At 43.2% G+C, this 19,156-nt stretch overlaps 1 protein-coding gene across 8 annotated transcripts; it reads right to left on the bottom strand.

Moving 5' to 3' along the window:
- On the bottom strand, positions 1-18,177 carry LOC139168833 (lithostathine-1-like). Of its 8 annotated transcripts, none has more exons than XM_070754571.1 (13): positions 17,941-18,177; positions 17,733-17,795; positions 16,827-16,936; positions 15,659-15,827; positions 13,732-13,884; positions 12,807-12,953; positions 11,091-11,210; positions 10,723-10,816; positions 9,844-9,906; positions 8,200-8,309; positions 4,747-4,893; positions 2,012-2,126; positions 1-254 (listed from the first exon to the last, which is right to left on the bottom strand). In XM_070754571.1, the coding sequence occupies exons 6-13, from the start codon at positions 12,906-12,908 to the stop codon at positions 184-186; spliced, it is 822 nt and encodes a 273-aa protein (XP_070610672.1). In that variant the 5' UTR covers positions 12,909-12,953; positions 13,732-13,884; positions 15,659-15,827; positions 16,827-16,936; positions 17,733-17,795; positions 17,941-18,177; the 3' UTR covers positions 1-183. The 8 variants fall into 8 exon arrangements, with proteins under 8 accessions (XP_070610672.1, XP_070610667.1, XP_070610668.1 ...); XM_070754566.1 differs by having other exon boundaries at positions 8,200-8,312; positions 16,827-16,939; positions 17,941-18,175; XM_070754567.1 differs by having other exon boundaries at positions 8,200-8,312; positions 17,941-18,175.
- Positions 18,178-19,156: the final 979 nt, after the last annotated feature.

The following is a 19,156-nucleotide window of genomic DNA, read 5'->3' as shown; positions in this document are numbered from 1 at the left end:
GGCAGAGCAATAGACTTTATTAGCAAGGGAGGGCCAAGTTCTTCAGAAAGAAGGGAAGAGAAGCAAGATTAGAGGAACCAACAGCTTGGCCTTCAGCTGTTCTTTACACGTGAAGAAGGTGGAATCAAATATCTCAGCTGAGGTTTCCGATCCATCCCTTGTAACTCCATCTCCAGACTTGGCTTAGGCGGGAGACCATTTGCAGAGAAATGGAAGTTTGCTGCTACAGTTTATATCCACCCATTTCAAGTGCTCTGGAAGAAAGGAACATGGTGTTATCACCATTAAACTGGGCTGGTGCTGAGAGCAATCAACCAATGGAACCACTTCCCTTCCACACTGGAGGCTTTGCAGAAGAGATTGGCCTGAAATGTGATAGGCCTGTGATGGCAAACTGGTTTTTTTTCCTGGTGCCAAAAGAGCACAAACGTTTGTGATAGCTTGCACATGTTTGCCCCACCCATAATGCAATGCATAAGAAAGGAAGAGACATCCATCCAGCTACAAACCGAGCGGCAAAATGGGGGTTGGCGGCGCGAGGGGTGGGACTTATGAAGATTTGAGTGGCGGCCAAGTCCACCAGCCGGAAGTCGGAGTTAACCCTTTCCTCGCCTTTGGGTTTTTCTATCTCTCTCACTCGGCACAAATCTCAATCTATTTCTTTATTTAGAATAGAGCATATCACATGTGGGCTGGCGGTGCAGGTTAACATTCCTTCCATTGAATATTATAATATATATTCATATCCCATGTATTTATAGTGTAGTATTGTTTTTTTTAATATTAAGGAATTTTAACTTCAGTTTTACTAATATTAGATTTGTACCACTGTTTATTATATTTTATTATTGTTGTGAGCCGCCCCGAGTCCTTGGAGAGGGACGGCATACAAATCTAAATAATAATAATAATGCCCTCCCTCCGTACATTCACGCACAAACCCCCTGCACTGCCCCACCCCACACACAGGCTCACAGGCCACACTGAAGCTTCCGAACTTCCAGTCGGCCCATTGAGCTGTTTTTTCACCATCCACAGGCTCTGGAGGCTTCGGAAGGGCAAAAACGGCCTCCCCCACCCTCCAAAAGGCTGAAAGTCAGGATGAAATACAATCACGTTTCAGGTTGTATATTTACTTTTGTTGTTTATGGCCCTTGACTGAACTGGGTGGCCATGTAAATGTAAATGTCTGAAATGAAATGAGGCCTTCACAGACCTCTCTGGCTTTGACAGTGAATGAGAAATAGCAGAAAGAAGCCGTTAGATTGTGTTGCCTCTGAGACAAATGCTGGGATGAGGAGCTGTCGTTTTCTGAGACTCTGGAAACGTCTAACTTTTGCCTGTAATGGTTCTCCATAAGTACGTTAAATCAGCCACCCCCCCAAAAAGTCTCTCTCAATTTGAGCATTATTCCCAGGATCTGTATGCCCTGCCCCTCCCCTCTCTTCCCTTCCTTTCTTCCCCCCCATCCCATCCCTTCCTCTCCCCACCCTCCTCTCTCTTCCCTTCCCTTCCTTGTCTTCCCATCCCTTCCCTTCCTTCCCTCCTTCCCCTCCCCTTCCTCCCCTGCCTCTCCTTCCCTTCCCTCCCTTCCCTCCCCCTCCTTCCCTCCCTTCCCTTCCCATCCCTTCGCTTCGGTTCTCTTCAGAGGTGGATTCCTACCATTTCAGACCAGTTCTATAGAACTTGCAATAACTTGGCAAGCTGGGTCCCTAGAGTCAGCAGTGACCCAGGCCTGCCACGCCCCCCAACTGGTTCTCTTGGTGGTGTCATAAGTACCACCATTTTGTGGTGGGTTTTTTTGCTTCTGTGCACATGCAGGATATTTTTTTTAAGTACTGCGCATGCTCATGTATGCAAAAGGGTCCCTGAGTGAACCACCAGCAAAACAAAGCTGAACCTGCCCCCTGCTTCCCTTCCCTTCCTTCCCTCCCCCTCCCCTCCCCTGCTTTCCTGGGGTTACAGCTGCCAACTCCCACCCCACTAAGGAATGAAGGCTGTTCACACTGACCGGATTGAGGAGAGAGAGCAACGCAAAACTCGTTTCTAGACATGTTGTTGGGTTCTCCAGGGCCCCACCTGGTGTACCTGGATCGGGTCCCATCATTCCAGCGCCATCCATTATTCTGTGCAATACACAATACAGTACAGGGTGGTGGGTGAGTGGGAGTTTGGGTTACTGTTCCTGTTGTTGTTGTTGTTTTTCCTGAAAATTAAAACAGTTTCTGCCTATGGCGATTCCCAGTCATCCAGGTCATGGTTGTCCCAAAGGTTTTGAAGCGAAGAAGCTTCTTGGAGAAAGAAGCCAAATGTCTTCAGAGAAAAGCCAGAAAGTCCAGTGGTCTTTTGGAAAAAGCCCCTTTGGGAAAACACGTCCTCGTTCTTGGCCCTCTCTTTCCAGTCCTCTAGTCACCCTTATTGCTCTTCCCTGAAACCACCCTGGTGTCCATCAAATCCTTCTTAAGGTGTGATGCCTCAAAGGGGCACGGGATTTTAAAGGAGGGGGCTCTAGTCAAAACAAGGACCAACAGAACAGAACAGAATTCTTTATTGGCCAAGTGTGATTGGACCCACAAGGAATTTGTCTTTGGTGCGGATGCTCTCAGTGGACATAAAAGAAAAGATGCATTTGTCAAGAATCAGGTGGTGCAACACTTAATGATGGTCATAGGGGTCAAATAAGCAATCAGTAAACAGTCAATATTAATAAAAATCTTCAGGATACAAGCAACAAGTTACAGTCATACAGCCATAAGTGGGAGGAAATGGGTGATAGGAATGATGAGAAAAAACTAGTAGTAATAGTAGTGCAGCCTTAGTAAATAGGTTCGCCTGGTGCACCAGTTGCAGCCCTATCTGGACCGGGACTCACTGCTCACAGTCGCTCATGCCCTCATCACCTCGAGGTTGGATTACTGCAACGCTCTCTACATGGGGCGACCTTTGAAAAGTGTTCGGAAACTCCAGATCATGCAGAACGCGGCTGCGAGAGCCATTGTGGGGCTTCCCAGATTTGCCCACGTATCTACAACACTCCGTGGCCTGCATTGGCTGCCGATCAGTTTCCGGTCACAATTCAAAGTGTTGGTCATGACCTTTAAAGCCCTACATGGCATTGGACCAGAATACCTCCAGAACCACCTGCTACCGCACGAATCCCAGCGGCCAATAAGATCCCACAGAGTTGGCCTTCTCCGGGTCCTGTCGACTAAACAATGTCGTCTGGCGGGCCCCAGGGGAAGAGCCTTCTCTGTGGCGGCCCCGGCCCTCTGGAATCAACTCCCTGCGGAGATTAGAACTGCTCCCACCCTCCTTGTCTTCCGTAAACTACTTAAGACCCACATATACCGCCAGGCATGGGGGATTTGAGACACCTTTCCCCCAGGCTTATTATAATTTATGCTTGGTATGTATGTGCTGTTTGGTTTTTAATCATGATAGGGTTTATAGTTTTTTTTAATATTAGATTTGTGCCAGTATAATATTGTTTTTATTGTTGTTGTGAGCCGCCCCGAGTCTTTGGAGAGGGGCGGCATACAAATCTAATAAATTAAAATTAAATTAAATTAAATAGTTTATTTATTTATTTTATTTATTTAATTTGACTTCTATGCCTCCCAATCCCGAAGGACTCAAGGCGGCTGACAACAATATAAAATTTCAGTGACAATGACAATAATAAAAAGAAGTCAAAGAACAAACGAGCAATTACTAAAATCCTAATTAAAATTTTAAAAATGATTCAACAACACGTACTAATCATTCATACCAAATTCATATACATGGACAAGCTAGTGGATTAATTCAGGGCCCCCAGGCAGTGTTGAGGGAATTATTTGTTTAGTAGAGTGATAGAAGAGAATATTTGTAGCTCAGACTGGAGTCCCTGGGGCTCTCCGGGGTTGAACGGTGTCTTGCAAACATTCACAAAACACAGACAGAAGGATCTGGACAGACTTGAACAATGGGCGCTAGCTAACAAAGTGAAATTCAAGGGTGAAAAAAGTCAGGTTCTACATTTAGGCAAGAAAAACAAAACACACAGGTACAGTGTATGTGGTACATTTCTCAACAGTACCAACTGTGAGAGGGATTTTGGAGTCCTGGTGGACAACCACTTAAATAGGAGCCAGCTGTGTGCAGCAGCTGCCAAAAAAGCCAACACAGTTTTAGGCTGCATTAACAGAGGGAGAGAATCAAGATCACACAAAGTGTTAATACCACTTTATAAGGCCTTGCTAAGGCCACACGTGGAATACTGTAGTCATTTTTGGTCACCATGATGCAAAAAGGATGTTGAGACTCTAGGAAAAGTGCAGAGAGGAGCAACAAAGATGATTAGGGCTAAAACACATGAAGAACGGTTGCAGGAACTGGGCCTGGCTAGTTGAATGAAAAGAAGGACCAGGGGAGACAGGATAGCAGCCTTCCACTATCTCTCAGGAGTTGCCTCAAAGAAGAGGGAACAAGCTATTCTCCAAAGCACCTGAGGGTAGAACAAGAAGCAATGGGTGGAAACTAAACAAGGAGAGAAGCAACTTAGAACGAAGGAGAAATTTCCCGATCTTTGTCCTTGTGTCTCCTTGTGGTCAGGGGCACCGATGGGATGGCATCGCCTTTAAAGAGACATTGGGACAAAGTCAGCAACAAGGAACGGGTCAGGTTGCTGGGCTTTTCAAGGATGGTGTGAATCACGACTCAAGAAACATCTGTATGGAAACAGCTGCTGATTGCCCAAGTACTCACCAGATCGGATTTTGGAAGTCGTTGGAGCCCAATCCAGACCCATCTCTTCTCTCGGTTTCCTTTAGAGACATAGGCATTGACGGATTTTGCCTGGCTGTCACTTATGAAAGATGCTAAATGACCTTTGCATTTGAACTGACAGTCTTCCTGCAAAGAAAGAACCAAAAGTATCATCTGAAGAGAAAAGAGATGGATTCGAACTCGCTCCTTGACAGTGGCTGATTATTTACCACCAACAAACCATGTTATCCGTTGCAGGGCTGCTACCATTCAAGGCTACCACTCTGAAGGCTCCAGCAGTTTGGGTAGACAAGGAAGGAGACCTCAACTGAGGGCCCCACGATAGAGACTTTGTCATATTTTTCTACCTGTTAACCAACATGGCATTTTGTATTTTTATTTATTTTGCTCTTGTTTAAAATGGTGAGACGCAGGTTTATCAAAGCGTTACAGCCTGGGGTGTATGAACCGGGGTGGCACAGCAGGTAGAGTGCTGTACTGCAGCCCACTGAAGCTGACTGTAGATCTGAAGGTCAGCGGTTCAAATTTCATCACCGGCTCAAGGTTGACTCAGCCTTCCATCCTTCTGAGGTGGGTCAAATGAGGAGCTGGATTGTGGGGGCAATAAGCTGGTGGCTCTGTTCAAAATGTGCTATTGCTAACATGTTGTAAGCCGCCCTGAATCTAAGGAGAAGGGCGGCATAAAAATCGAACAAACAAACAAACAAACAAACAAACAAACAAATAAATAAATAAATAAATAAATAAATAAATGTAGGAAACATTTTATCCTATCGCTGTATGGATTGATTGACAGCTTCTGACATTTCTAAACTGAAAAGCTAAGTTAGAGGAGGGGATACTTTTTGGACCATATCTCCGGATAAGAGAAAGCTTGGTTAGGGATAATTGGCATCTGGTCTGTCCTTCCGTAAACTCCAAACCACCTTTTCCCCTTATTAACATCCTAAATTTTATACCCCTTTTGTTGTCCATTTCAATGAACATGTGTGGTATTATGGGATGCAAATATGTAACAGGTCTGACTACATGTCATGAGGAGAAAAATAAAAATAAAAACTTTTTTTTAAAAAACCCCGATACGAATGTTTTGCTGTTGTGAAGACTGGGAAAAAAACCCTCTGGGGCAAATTAAGGGAATTCTTCCTGCTCAGGTGAGTCACCACAGGTGAGGGCAGGGTGGGCTGCTGCCTGGATTGGGGGGGACGCAGTGGGGTAGCAAAAGTGGAGCTTTACCCCAGAGCACCCAATTTGCATTGAAAGACGTTGAAAGAAAATACAGGGCGTCCTCTTTGGGCAGCCTCTGCGTTCTTCCGCAAAGCGTTTAAAAACCCCAAAGCCAGCGATTCTGCTACAAACAAAAGTGTCTAGGAACAATATCAGGAGTTGAGATCTGGAATTAATTCTACGTGATCTGGGTTTCCGCCTCCCCCTTCTTTCCAAATGGCTATAGTATTCTCTAGAACAGAGGTCTTCATAGCTGTTCTCAGGCTGATTCATATAATACCTGGAATAAATGAATTCTCATTGTAAAACATCTCCTCTTTAATTTCTCCTTTATAACACTTCAATCTTGCATGCAGTTTTCTTCTCTCATTGTTACTATCTCAGCAACTAAGTAGATAAGCTTGGCAGTAACATAAAAGACATTCCACAAGTCATTCTAAAATTTATGGGCTAATCAGGGCTAGCCAAGAGTCATAAAAAAGCAAGTAATAAATCACATATGGTAGCTTACACTTCGGAGCAAGTTCTGGACGCAGCCATTCTTATTTTGCAAGATTGAACGAATTCAGCATCTGTTCCGTTTTACACCCGGATGTGAAGTAATTCATTAATTAATTACTCTCTAATATCTCCTCCCTCTTTCTTCCAATCGTTTCTGAAACCTTCTGAAACGAGCATCCCTCCATCTGTGAGCTCCCCCATAATATAAAATAGAGTGACCCTAAAGACATATAGATATAGACATGGGAGATGAGTTATTCAAGTAGAGATATGGCACAAGAAACCGCAGTTAGGAGTAGAATCATACAATGCTGCATCTAGTGACATATGGAACACTTCAACCTCTTGGTTGCCAGACTTATTTGTAGGAGTTATTATAAGCATTGTATTAAGTTATGTATTAAGTTCTGTAACCTGTATCTGTAAATGTGTGCTGGTTTGCATTATCTGATGGAAGGCCTGCTGGCATAAAGATGAATATCCCCATAAATAGGGAGGTCTGCATTATGATGCAGGACATAAAGATGTTCTAAGAATTTGAAAAATCCTTAGAAAAAACAGAGGGGGGATTGTGAGAATTATTTATAGAATCTAGGCATCTAAGGCCTAGATAGATACAAAACACTCTTATTAGAGTACTAAACTTCCGACCTTTTGGACAGCGGACCTTGCCAGGAAAAGCAAAAATGTACAATAACATGTTTACATCCTGTATCAGAGATGAAGAAATCCTATTTTTTTAGGCCAAGAAACATTCATAAAGGCAGGACTAATCTAGAGATTAATCTAGAGAGTTCCGAGGAACTATGATGAAATGGTATGCAAGACAACCCCATATATGGACAGGAAGAAGAAGGTGTAAACCAGACATGAAAATTCGATATAAGATGATTCTTGAAGTTAGGTACTTTACCTTTTGAGGTTCACAGGTATTTATTTTCCACGTGACTTCTTTTGGTCCCTGTATGATACTGTATGATCATGCTGGAATCTTTGACATCTTTATGTTATGTTTGATATATGTTATGTTTGATATATATCATGTGGTTAATAAAGTTTTTTAGCTTTTATTCTCTTGGTCTGAGGAATTTTTCTTACACATGTCTATGTCATTAGCTCTGTGGTCTTCACTAACATTGCTAACTGTTGGTAGAGCAGGGAGATTTATGATCTCTAAATCCCACTCATCCTCCGAATCTGAAAACTCCTCATGCTGCAAGGGAAGTACACACAACAATAGGTGGCTGGAGAATTCTGGGTTGAAATTCACAAGTCCCAAAGTGGCCAAGTATGGGGGGCCCTGCTCTAGAAACATGAAATGAATATTGCTTGAAACCGAATGTTTGGCCAGAGACCTTGATTTTGTTTGGTAGTCTGCAGGAAGAAGGGTTACCACTGTTATGTGGAATGGAGCATTTTGGGATGTTCACTTAGGCTGTGAAAGTAGCAAGGGACACTTTAGATTGTCTTTGGTCAAGTCACATGATTGTCGAGCCACTCCCACCTGGTCACGCTGGAAGGTTATGACCCCTGGCTAGCCCTGATTAGCCCATAAATTTTAGAATGACTTGTGGAATGTTTTTTATGTTACTGCCAAGCTTATCTACCCGGTCACATGACCCTCAAGCCACACCCACAAAATAAGTCATGCCCACAAAATTTTGGTAGCCCTGCACGGGGTGAGGGTTACCTCGGAGTAGTTACCTCAGCCTCTTGGAAGGTGAACCGCTCTTCGTAGAACTTGTAGCAATACCACTGGCTTCGCTCTCTAAGGGCAAAGCTGCCAAAGGGACAGGCAGTTCGAGCCTTTGGATCTGCTGGAGAAACAGAAGGAGAAAGCAAAGAGAAAGCGAGGGACAAAGAACAGCTCCTAGTGTCAACCCTGACACCCCTGCCATAGGTTCGCCATCACTGGTCTAGGGCATGGAAGGTTATAGCTCTAGATCTCTGTGCCACCCTGAAGACTGTGAACCTCTCAAGGCTTTTTGCCTTCTTCACTAAGTGAGAATCCTCAGACTCATGCATTATTAACCTCCCTCCCATTGAACTGACCACTGACATTGTCCCAGGCTGTTCCCTGCTTAAAATCTTCCAGTCCCTCTAGAAATTAATGATTAATCATCACAGCTGCTGCTTGTACTTATTTATTCTGGGGATGTTTTTACTGTTTTAATTATTTTATAACCTTAGAATTGCAACTTTGCAAGACGCCCAGAGTCAACTGGTTGAGTTGGGTGGCTACAGAAATTGAATAAATAAATAAATTACACCACGTGATCCTTTGAGTGCTTTCCCTGTCATTAACCTCTCTCTTAAAAATGTATTTATTGGTTATGAAGAACAATTTGACTTTCGGACTTCCATAACGAATGGTTCCCATAGGAGAGGATATTTGTAGCTCAGGGTTGAACTGTGAGGGGGTCTCTGAGCTTGGTGGGTTTCTGGACCCAACAAAGGAACATCGTCAGTGCTAGAGGGGAGTGGGATTTGTGTAAAGGAAGAGGAGGAAGAAAGGGGGTCCTTGGCGCTCTCGGAGGTTGGTGATGGAGATATGGATAATTCTTCAGAAGTGGTGCAGTGGTTAGAGTACAGTCCTGCAAGCTACTTTTGCTGATCACCAGCTGCCAGCAGGTTGGCAGATCGAATCTCACCAGGCTCAAGGTTGACTCAGCCTTCTACCCTTCCGAGGTCAATAAAATGAGGACTCAGATTGTTGGGGGCAAGAGGCTGGCTCTCTGTAAACCACTTAGAGAGGGCTGGAAAGCACTGGGAAGCGGTATATAAGTCTAAATGTGATTGCTATTGTTTTAGTCTGCCAAGATTCTGTCTGTAGGCGAACAACATTGCTATTTCCCTTGTTAAGTCAGAGCACCCACAACCCAACAAGGATTCCAACTTGATTATTCCAAGGTCGCAGGGACATCACCACCACCCCCTATTTCATGAAATGCTCTCGGCAAGGAAATATTTATTGATTAACTTCATGTGCTGCCCATCTCACTGTCAGTCAAGCTTATGACTATATAAAAAACATAATCTAAAAAGACAGGAGCATGAAAAACATTCACCTATTCAACTTCCACCCCATCGTGAGGTGTCCTTGAAAGGCTTACAATGTTACAAAAATATAAAACAACCCAATCCAATACAGAGGAAGAATAAAACACTAAAAAATTTTTATTAAGAATTCAGAGATGAAAATTAATCAGAGACTAGATACATGGAGAACACTTGCCTACAAAGTCACCAAGAGTTGAATATAAGTAAAATAACAACGGATATATAGGGACCCAGGGGGAAACATGATGGGGGGGGGCTATATATTCAACTGTGCTGTCGGCAACTTACCTGCCCAGGTAAGGGTGCCCAAGAGGCCAAAGATGAAGCAAGTGATGAGAAGCATCTTCAGACCTGAGGAAAGAAACAGAAGTTGAGAAGAACCTTGAATGCCCTTCAACAATGCCAGGCCACCTCCTTTCAGGTTTCCATCCTCAGAAGGAAGAACTGAGCACTAGGGAGAGGTTAAAACTAACCCTCTTCTGGTTTACTTCCTCATGCACCACATAGTCATGCTGCATGGGCGCGCATGCTCAAGTGCAGTGCCGAAAAAAATTCAATTTTTTTTAAAGCCAAAAACAAGAGGCCGATTGCATGCACCATGCCAGAAATGTGGCTCAGCAGCATGCTCAGAAGAAAATGATAATATATTTTTTTTTAAATTAAAAAAATTAAAATATGGTGGCACCTATGGACCAGCAACAACTTAACTAATTCCATGACATCACCAGCAGGTCACTATTGGTTCAGGGGAAGCAGTCTTAACTGGGAGGATCCCACCTTTGCCGAAAGAAAGAAAGAAAGAAAGAATGAAAGAAAGAAAGAGAGAGAGAGAAAGGAAGGAAGGAAGGAAGTGGGAGAGAAAGAGTGGGAGAGGAAGAAAGAAAGAGAGAGAGAGAGAAAGGAAGGAAGGAAAAGGACAGGAAGGAAGGGAGGGAGGGAAGAAAAAGAAAGAAAGAAAGAAAGAAAGAAAGAGGGAGAGTGGGAAGGAAGGAAGGAAACTAAGAAAAACCAAAAAAGGAGGGGGAAAGTCTAAAGAAAAATAGGGGGGGTAAGAGAGAGGAGTTATCAGTTTCCAATATTCTTCACAGCAGTTTTAAGTACAAATATGTCCTAAACTCTCTCTATAAAGTTACACCACGTTACTCGTCTTTCTATAAGGGCTCTCACCTTCAAAGGCTGATCCAGTCTGAGAGAAGAATCCTCTAAACCACCAATGGTCTGTTTTCCAGCTTATATACCAGACAGCTGGTAGGTTCACACCCTGCCATGCAAGATAAGATGATGATACAAAACAAGGTGTTAATATCCGGAAAGCAGGTAGAAACCTCCTCCCTCCCTCCCTCCCTCCCCTTATGGTGCTTGTACCCTGCATTATATTGTAAGTGCTTCGAGACTTTGGAAAGGGGGGGGCATACGAATCTAATAAATTATTATAATTATTATTAAGTGACCGAGAATTGCTCCAGTGTCAGGTAACCCCCAAATCCAATCAATAAATAATAAATCCAGAATGGCCAATGAAGGTGAGATCTTACTAGGAGGTCCCACTGGACCAGGGGCTTGAGGACCATTACATTTGTGACCCCATTGAGAAACAGGATACGCTCCCGCAAGGAAGAAACTCCTTCTATGACAGGACCAGCATTGGGTTGCACCTGGAATGGGAGGGTGGGATATCAGAGCTTGCATTTGCGGAAACTAGCCTGTTTGTGCCCAAGCAGCAGACCAGTCCAGCCAGCCCACCAACCCAACCAGCCAGCCAGCCACAGACCAGTGGAAATGGAGTTGAAGTCTTCAATGAAACACAGCAGCAGTAGAGAGTGGTGGAAAATATATATTTACTTCTTTATACTATTGCTACTACTGTCTATACTATACATACCATAAACTAGTCTCTTACTAGTACCTTGCTACAACTATCTTAGTTCAATAACTCACAGGAACCAACTTTTACAGTGTCACAGCTTCTTCAAAGCATACTTCCATGAACAGCAACAGCACACAGCTAACAGCGGACAGACAGAGAGAGAGAGCAGGGAGCTCTTGCCTAGTTAAATACTTTTCACATCATTGCTAGGTTGCTGCAGGCTCAACTGCCTCTGAATGATTCAGGGTTCTTACCTGAGGCCGACTTTCTGCATTATGATATTATCTAGGGATTTTTAATTCCTGGCATGGGACACCATCCCAGTAGCAAAAATGGAGCTGCACGCACAGAAGCCAAATCTCACGCCGATGCCCACCTGCCTGCCAGACATGTGTGTACCATGCCAATCATCAGGAATTGTCCGGTAGCACCGGCAAAGAGGAACCCCCAGCTGGATGGACCCCCACCTGACACCATCACAAGACCCTCACCTGACACGACCCATCACACCACAAGGCCCACTGAGCACATGGAGCCCCCATGCACCCCCTTCTGACTAGTAAGAATTATTTATTAGATTTTATTTTTTAGTTATTTAAGTGGTAGGAAAAGCAAGTAGGATGCTTGGCTGCATAGCTACAGGTATAACAAGCAGGAATGCCCCATTTGTTAAGTGAATCTGGATTTCGCATCAACTTTGCTTGTCACATTTCCCTGCAACACTGCGATTGTCATAAATGTGAACCAGTTATCAAGTACCTGAACGTAAGTCACATGATCAGGGGAAATGCTGCAGTGGTTACTAGTGGGGAAAATGGTGCTAAGTCAATTTTTTTGGTGCTTTTGTAACTTTGGCCACTAAATGAACTGTTGTAAGTCGAGAACGAGCCTTGTCTCACTCCGTCTCAGAGTCCCCAGGAGCTCTACCCTCAGCCTCTGTGGTTGGAAACTCCAAAGAGAAATGGATTATTCCCACCTTTCTCCTCCTTCCCAGCCAGTAGCTTCTCCCCAGCCTTTTTTAATTCAAGCAATAGAAAATGGCTTTTTCACTACCGTTCTCCTCCTTCTCTCCCTCCGTCTCAGAGTCCCCAGGAGCCAGGAGCTCTTCCCTCAGCCTCTGTGGTTGGAAACTCCAAAGAGAAATGGATTATTCCCACCTTTCTCCTCCTTCCCAGCCAGTAGCTTCTCCCCAGCCTTTTTTAATTCAAGCAATAGAAAATGGCTTTTTCACTACTTTTCTCCTCCTTCTCTCCCTCCGTCTCAGAGTCCCCAGGAGCCAGGAGCTCTTCCCTCAGCCTCTGTGGTTGGAAACTGCGATGACTCAAGAAACCTCCATATGGAAAGAGCTGGTGATTGCTCAGAAATAGGAGGACAGAATACTCACCACACTGGACCCTACATTTCGTCGGAGCCCAATCCAGACATCAGTACTCTCCATATTTTCTTTAGTGACATAGGCACCAATGGATTTTGCCTGCGTCTCCATGTTGAAAGATGCTAAATGACCTTTCCATCTGTTCTGACACTCTTCCTGCCAAGAGAGAAGAACCGCCAATATCTTAGCACCAACAAACTATGTTGTCCATTGCAGGTCTGCTACTACCCAGGTCTACCAACCCAGGAGTCGCGCATTTTGGTCAGACAAGGTCCTCTCAGCTAGGTTCCTGGAGTAGACGTTCTCCTAAGAGGAGCTGCAAATGCAAACATGATTTTCTCACACAACAAGGAAAAATAAAGACAAAATAAATATTGGAGGAAACAACAAAGTGAGGTATGAAAGTGGTGTCAGCAGTGGGATATCCATAAATAAACATGGGAGGTACAAACAAGGTGTGGAGAGAAGGGGGAAGAGTGTGTTTGGATGGGGAAGAGACACTCTTAGAGTCAAGGGATCACGTTGAACAAGTTGGCTTGAACTTCTGAAGATTCTCATTTAAGAACCATAATTCAGTCATTTAGCAAAGCAATTTCTAAGCCTCTGTGGTTGGAAACTGCAAAGAGAAATTCAGCAAAGAGACTTCCAGCAGCCTCCAGGATTTCTCAATGATGATCCACAAACGTTCATCCCAACCATCGTCTGCTGGCATTGGGATCCTATGTCCTTGTGACCCCTTGTGTCAGGAGGAGCAACGGGATGGTGTTTAGATTCAACAACAACACACAGTCTGTCTAACTCATTAACATGGGACCAAACCAGCATCAGGGAATGGAAATGAAACAAGGTTGATAGGCTTTTCAAGGATGATGCAAGAAACCACCATATAGAACGAGCTGCTAATTGCTCAGAAACAGGAAGACCAAATACTCACTACACTGGACCCTTCATCTCATCGGAGCCCAATCCAGACAAAATCATTCCTTTGATTTTTTTTTTTTTGAGTGACATAGGCAGCAAGGGATTTTGCCTGCTTCTCCAAGTTGAAAGATGCTAAATGACCTTTCCATTTGTTCTGACACTCTTCCTGCAAAGAGAGAAGAACCAAAAATATCTTAGCACCAACCAACCATGTTGTCCTTTGCAAGTCTGCTACAATACAGGAGTCTTGCAGTTTGATCAGACAAGGTCCTCTCGGCTAGGTTCCTGCAGTGGAATCAGAACTGCAGAACAAACCATTGCTGCCAACCTGCCTTCCATTGAGGACCTGTATACTGCAGGGTGGGGAAAATATTGACAGACCCCTCGCATCCTGGACACAAACTGTTTCAACTCCTACCCTCAAAACATGGCTACAGAGCCCTGCACACCAAGACAACTCAACACAAGAACAGTTTTTTTCCAGAGCACCATCACTCTGCTAAACCAATAATTCCCTCAACATTGTTAAACTATTCACTAAGGCTAAACTACTATTACTACTAGTTTTTTCCCATCACTCCCATCACCCATCTCCTCCCACTTATGACTGTATGGCTGCCACTTGTTGCTTGCATCCTTAAGATTTTTATTAATGCTGGTTGTTTCTTCATTGCTTATTTGACCCCTATGACCATCATTAAGCGTTGTACCTCATGATTCTTGACAAATGTCTCTTTTTCTTTTATGGACACTGAGGGTATCTGCACCAACGACAAATTCCACTTGGCCAATAAAGAATTCTATTCTATTCTATTCTATTCTTAGTTCACCTAAGAGGAGCTGCCAATGCAAGCATGATTTTTTTCAACCAAGAAGGAAAATAAAGACAAAATAAATATAGGAGGAAACGACTCTCACACATGTGATCAAGGTATGAAAGTGGTGTCAGCGGTGGGATGCCCATAAAAAAATTGGGACATACAAACAAGGTGTGGAGAGAAGAGGGCAGCGCGTGTTTGAATGCGGAAGAAGCATTCTTAGAGACGAGGGATCCCTTTGATCACTCTGAACAAGTTGCCTTGAACTTCTGAAGATTCTCATTGAAGGACCATAAGTGGGCCTGGCAATTCATTCATTTAGCAAAGTAGTTTCTAAGTAGGTGCAACTATCATAAATGTGAGCATTGGCCATAATCACTTTTCTTTTCTTTTCTTTCTTTAAATATATATATTTATTGAATTTTAAAAAACATAAAACAAAACAATAAATAAATAGTACATGAAATTACAACGACATTTACACATTTGACATAAGATTATTTCTACATTTCCGTTTCTACATGTTCCCCTTTTGCTTTACTTAATTGTTTTGTTTCTGTTTTCTCTTCTATCCATTTATAAACTTTCTCTGATATGGTAGAATGTTCCTTTCCCTGTTTGTTTTGCAGTTCTAATGTGATTTTATTCATTCTTGTACATTCTAGTATTTTCCTAATTACCATTTGTTCTGTTGGGTTTTTTCCCCCCAATTTTGTGCAAAACTCAGTCTTGCCACTGTTAAAATGTGGATTATTAAGTATAAATTTGCTTTTTATGTTGCCCTCTAATAATTCCTAGTAAATATGTTTCAGGTTGTAATTCTAAGTCATAGTTTAATATTTCTTTTAACCAGTTTTTAATCATGGCCCAGAATTTTTTCGCTTCCGGACACGTCCACCACGTGTGGTCATATGTACCACAATCACTTTTCATCACTGTCATAACTGCAAATTAAATAAGGTGAAGATACCTGTTAACCCCATGATTGTTGGCCTTGATCCCAAACATGGATAAGACAATAGCCCGAGTTGCACAACATGTTAAATCAAACAGTATGTGGTATGCAGTATGCAGTGGACTTGGACTTCAGCAAAGCATTTGACAAAGTGGACCACAACCTACTTTTCTGCAAGCTCAAAAAAAGTGGGATAGATGGATTAACAACTGGCTGACCAACCATCCCCAACAAGTAGTCCTCAATGGGTCCAGGTCCACATGGAGAGAAGTAAGCAGCAGGGTACCACAAGAGTCCGTCCTAGGCCCAGTACTCTTTCATATCTTCATTAATGACCTAGATGAGGGAATAGAAGGGCATCTAACCAAATGTCCAGATGACATCAATCTGGCAGAAGTAGCCAAAACCCCAGAGGACAGGCTCAGGACCAGGGGAGACATCATAGCAATGTTTCAATATTTGAGGGGCTGCCAGAGAGAAGGGGGTCAGGCTGTTTTCCAAAGCACCAGAAGGCCAGATGAGGAATAATGGATGGAAACTGACCTAGGAGAGATTCAACCTGGAAATAAGGAGGAACTTTCTGACAGTGAGAACGATCGACCAGTAGACTGGACTGCCATTTTGTCCCCCCCCTTCTTTTCCGACCTCTATATTGATTAGCTGGACCAAGTGTGTATGGTTGTGTAGTTAATGGGTTTATATGACAATGTATTTTAATTTAGTTTTAAATTTTAACGTTAGATTTGTATTGTGCTTTATTGCTGCTTTGTTGTCTTTGTTGTCTCCGGAGAGGGGCAGGATACAAATCTAATAAATTCCATTTAAATTCAATTCCTGCTTGGGCAGGAGGTGGGACTAGATGACCTACAAGGTCCATTCCAACTCAGATAGATAGATGAGAGAGAGAGAGAGAGAGAGAGAGAGAGATAACGAGACACTTATTAACCCTATGATTGTTGGCCTTGTTCCCATAACTTTGATAAGACTGTAGCTGAATTGCACAATTTGTTAAACCACACAATATCCAATCCCATTTAAATGTAGCAGTTACAGGTCTCATTCGAGTTTTACTTCTTTTAAAAACTTTCACTCAGATATTGAAGTGAAGCCAGCTCATTATACCCATTCAGATTTCAAAATACTAAATTGAAGGGAATTCAACATAATTAATTAAAAAAACATTTTACTCTTTCCTGTAGACCTTTATCATTTTTTAAAGGGAAAATCATACAGCAGGTGCTCTTCATTTTAAAAATGACATGAACTTTTTAACGCTGTGACATTTGAAAAAACTGTGGCCCAGATTAAGGGAATTGCTGCCTCTCAGGTAGTTACCTCAGCCACTAGATAGGTGAGCCGATCTCTGAAGAACTGGTAGCAATACCACTGGCTTCTGGATTTATGGGCAAAGCTGCCAGGAGGACAGGGGGTCCGGCCAGGAGGACCTGCTTGGAAAACAGAATAAAAATGGAGTTTTTCTTCATGGACACCAACAAGGCTGAGAAATCCTTGAGCAAAGGAGACATTTATAACTATGGTACTTGATAAACATTCCAGAGAAGAAAAAGTTTTCATTCCATGAAGAAAAGCTGGAAAGAGTGACTTAAACTGAACGAGTCAATTGAAATTAGGATGGATTTATATCAGTCTGATATTTGTAATTGAAAAAGTCATAATGTAAAATGGGTGTGAAAATGTCTTGTTTCCCTTGTATTGTGGATCTTGGCTTCAGTGGGCAATCTATTCTCCCATAGGCCACATAGGAAACAGGGACTGTTGGTGAGGGCCAAACCAAGAGATCTATGAAGGTCTGTAGGCACGCAGGCACCCACACACGTAAATTGAAAATTAATAGTTGCCTTGGAGATAAAAGCAGTGCAGTTGTATTGTGTGTATGACAAACACTCATTTGCGTTTGATTTCTAATTTCCCACTGACCTCACATGGACCGGACAGATAGATCCAAAAGGCCAGGTATGACCCAGGGGATGTAAAATGCCGAGGTCCTGTTTAGTGGACAGATGCCAGCCTTATCCTGTCGATACCAGGATTTGGTGTCCATATAATGAGACCCAGGGGGCCTTTGGGAACTCCAGGCCTTTCTGGGTTGGTCTAATGGGATCATAGATAGAGGAAGAGGCTCCCCCATTAAGAACAAAACATTAAAATAAGCCAAGGACTAGATAAATGGGGGAAACAGGACAGAGGTGAGAAATATCAGCTGTGCTGTCAGCAACTTACCTGCCCAGGTAAAGCTGCCCAAAAGGCCAAAGATGAAGCAAGTGGTGAGAATCATCTTCAAACCTGAGGAGAGAAAGAGAAGTTGAGAAGAACCTCCAATGTCCTCCAACAACAATGCCAGGCCATCCCCCCTTTACAATTACAATTATGTTGTAATCCTTTCCCCCAAAGTTACATTAAACCTCTTCCTCTAATCTATGGCTCCCACCTTCAAAGAGGGATCCCATTGGAAGCAGAAACCCTTTGAGCCACCAATGGTCTCTCTTCCAGCTCCTATAGCAGGGCTCCTACGATCACACCCTGCAGGGCAAGATAAGGCTATCCAAAGCATGTGATCCAGAAAGCAGGTGGAAAGTCCCTCCTTCCCTGCCCTTATTTGTCTTTTCTTCCTGTTTTATGTTGTAAGATGTCAAGAGTTGCTCCAGAAACAGGCAACACCCAAGTCCAATCCAATCAAATTATAAATGATATTGTAAGGAAGGCCAATTCTTTTGAGTAAAGATCACCTGTACCCTCTTGGCTTTGCAACTGGGACATTGCAACAGGTTTGGCCAGATCCTTCCTTCCTCCTCCTCCTCCTCCTCCTCCTCCTCCCTCCCTCCCTCCCTCCCTCTCTCTCTCTCTCTCTCCACCTTGTTTTGGCCTAGTGCAGTGCAAAAGGTTTGAGGATATTTTCCCCAAGACCTGCAATGGAATAAGGAGACTTGATGAATTTGGAGGATTGTAAGTGGAGCTTGGAATTTCTGGGGAGCAAAAAGAGAGAAACATATAGAAACATAGAAGACTGACGGCGGAAAAAGACCTCCTGGTCCATCTAGTCTGCCCTTATACTATTTCCTGTATTTTATCTTACAATGTATCTATGTTTATCCCAGGCATGTTTACATTCAGTTCCTGTGGATTTACCAACCACGTCTGCTGGAAATTTGTTCCAAGGATCTACTACTCTTTCAGTGAAATAATATTTTCTCACGTTGTGTTTGATCTTTCCCCCAACTAACCTCAGATTGTGTCCCCTTGTTCTTGGGTTCACTTTCCTATTAAAAACACTTCCCTCCTGAACCTTATTTGACCCTCTGACATATTTAAAGGTTTTGATCATGTCCCCCCTTTCCCTTCTGTCCTCCAGACTAGACAGATTGAGTTCATGAAGTCTTTCCTGATACGTTTTATGCTTAAGACCTTCCACCATTCTTGTAGCCCGTCTTTGGACCCGTTCAATTTTGTCAATATCTTTTTGTAGGTGAGGTCTCCAGAACTGGACACAGTATTATTCCAAATGTGGTCTCACCAGTGCTCTATATAAGGGGATCAGAAGTTGGATCCTCCCTAGCAGCTCACAGAGTAAATCTGTAGTTCTCAGAAGTAACTGCATGTGTGATTCTCGGTCCTTTGGGCCTGAGTTCATGGGTTCAAATGAAAGA

This window comes from Erythrolamprus reginae, chromosome 6 (assembly GCF_031021105.1).
Source record: "Erythrolamprus reginae isolate rEryReg1 chromosome 6, rEryReg1.hap1, whole genome shotgun sequence".
Taxonomy (NCBI): Eukaryota; Metazoa; Chordata; class Lepidosauria; order Squamata; family Dipsadidae; genus Erythrolamprus; species Erythrolamprus reginae.
The sequence above is the reverse complement of the archived record's forward strand: the minus strand, read 5'-3'. Positions and strand labels throughout refer to the sequence as shown.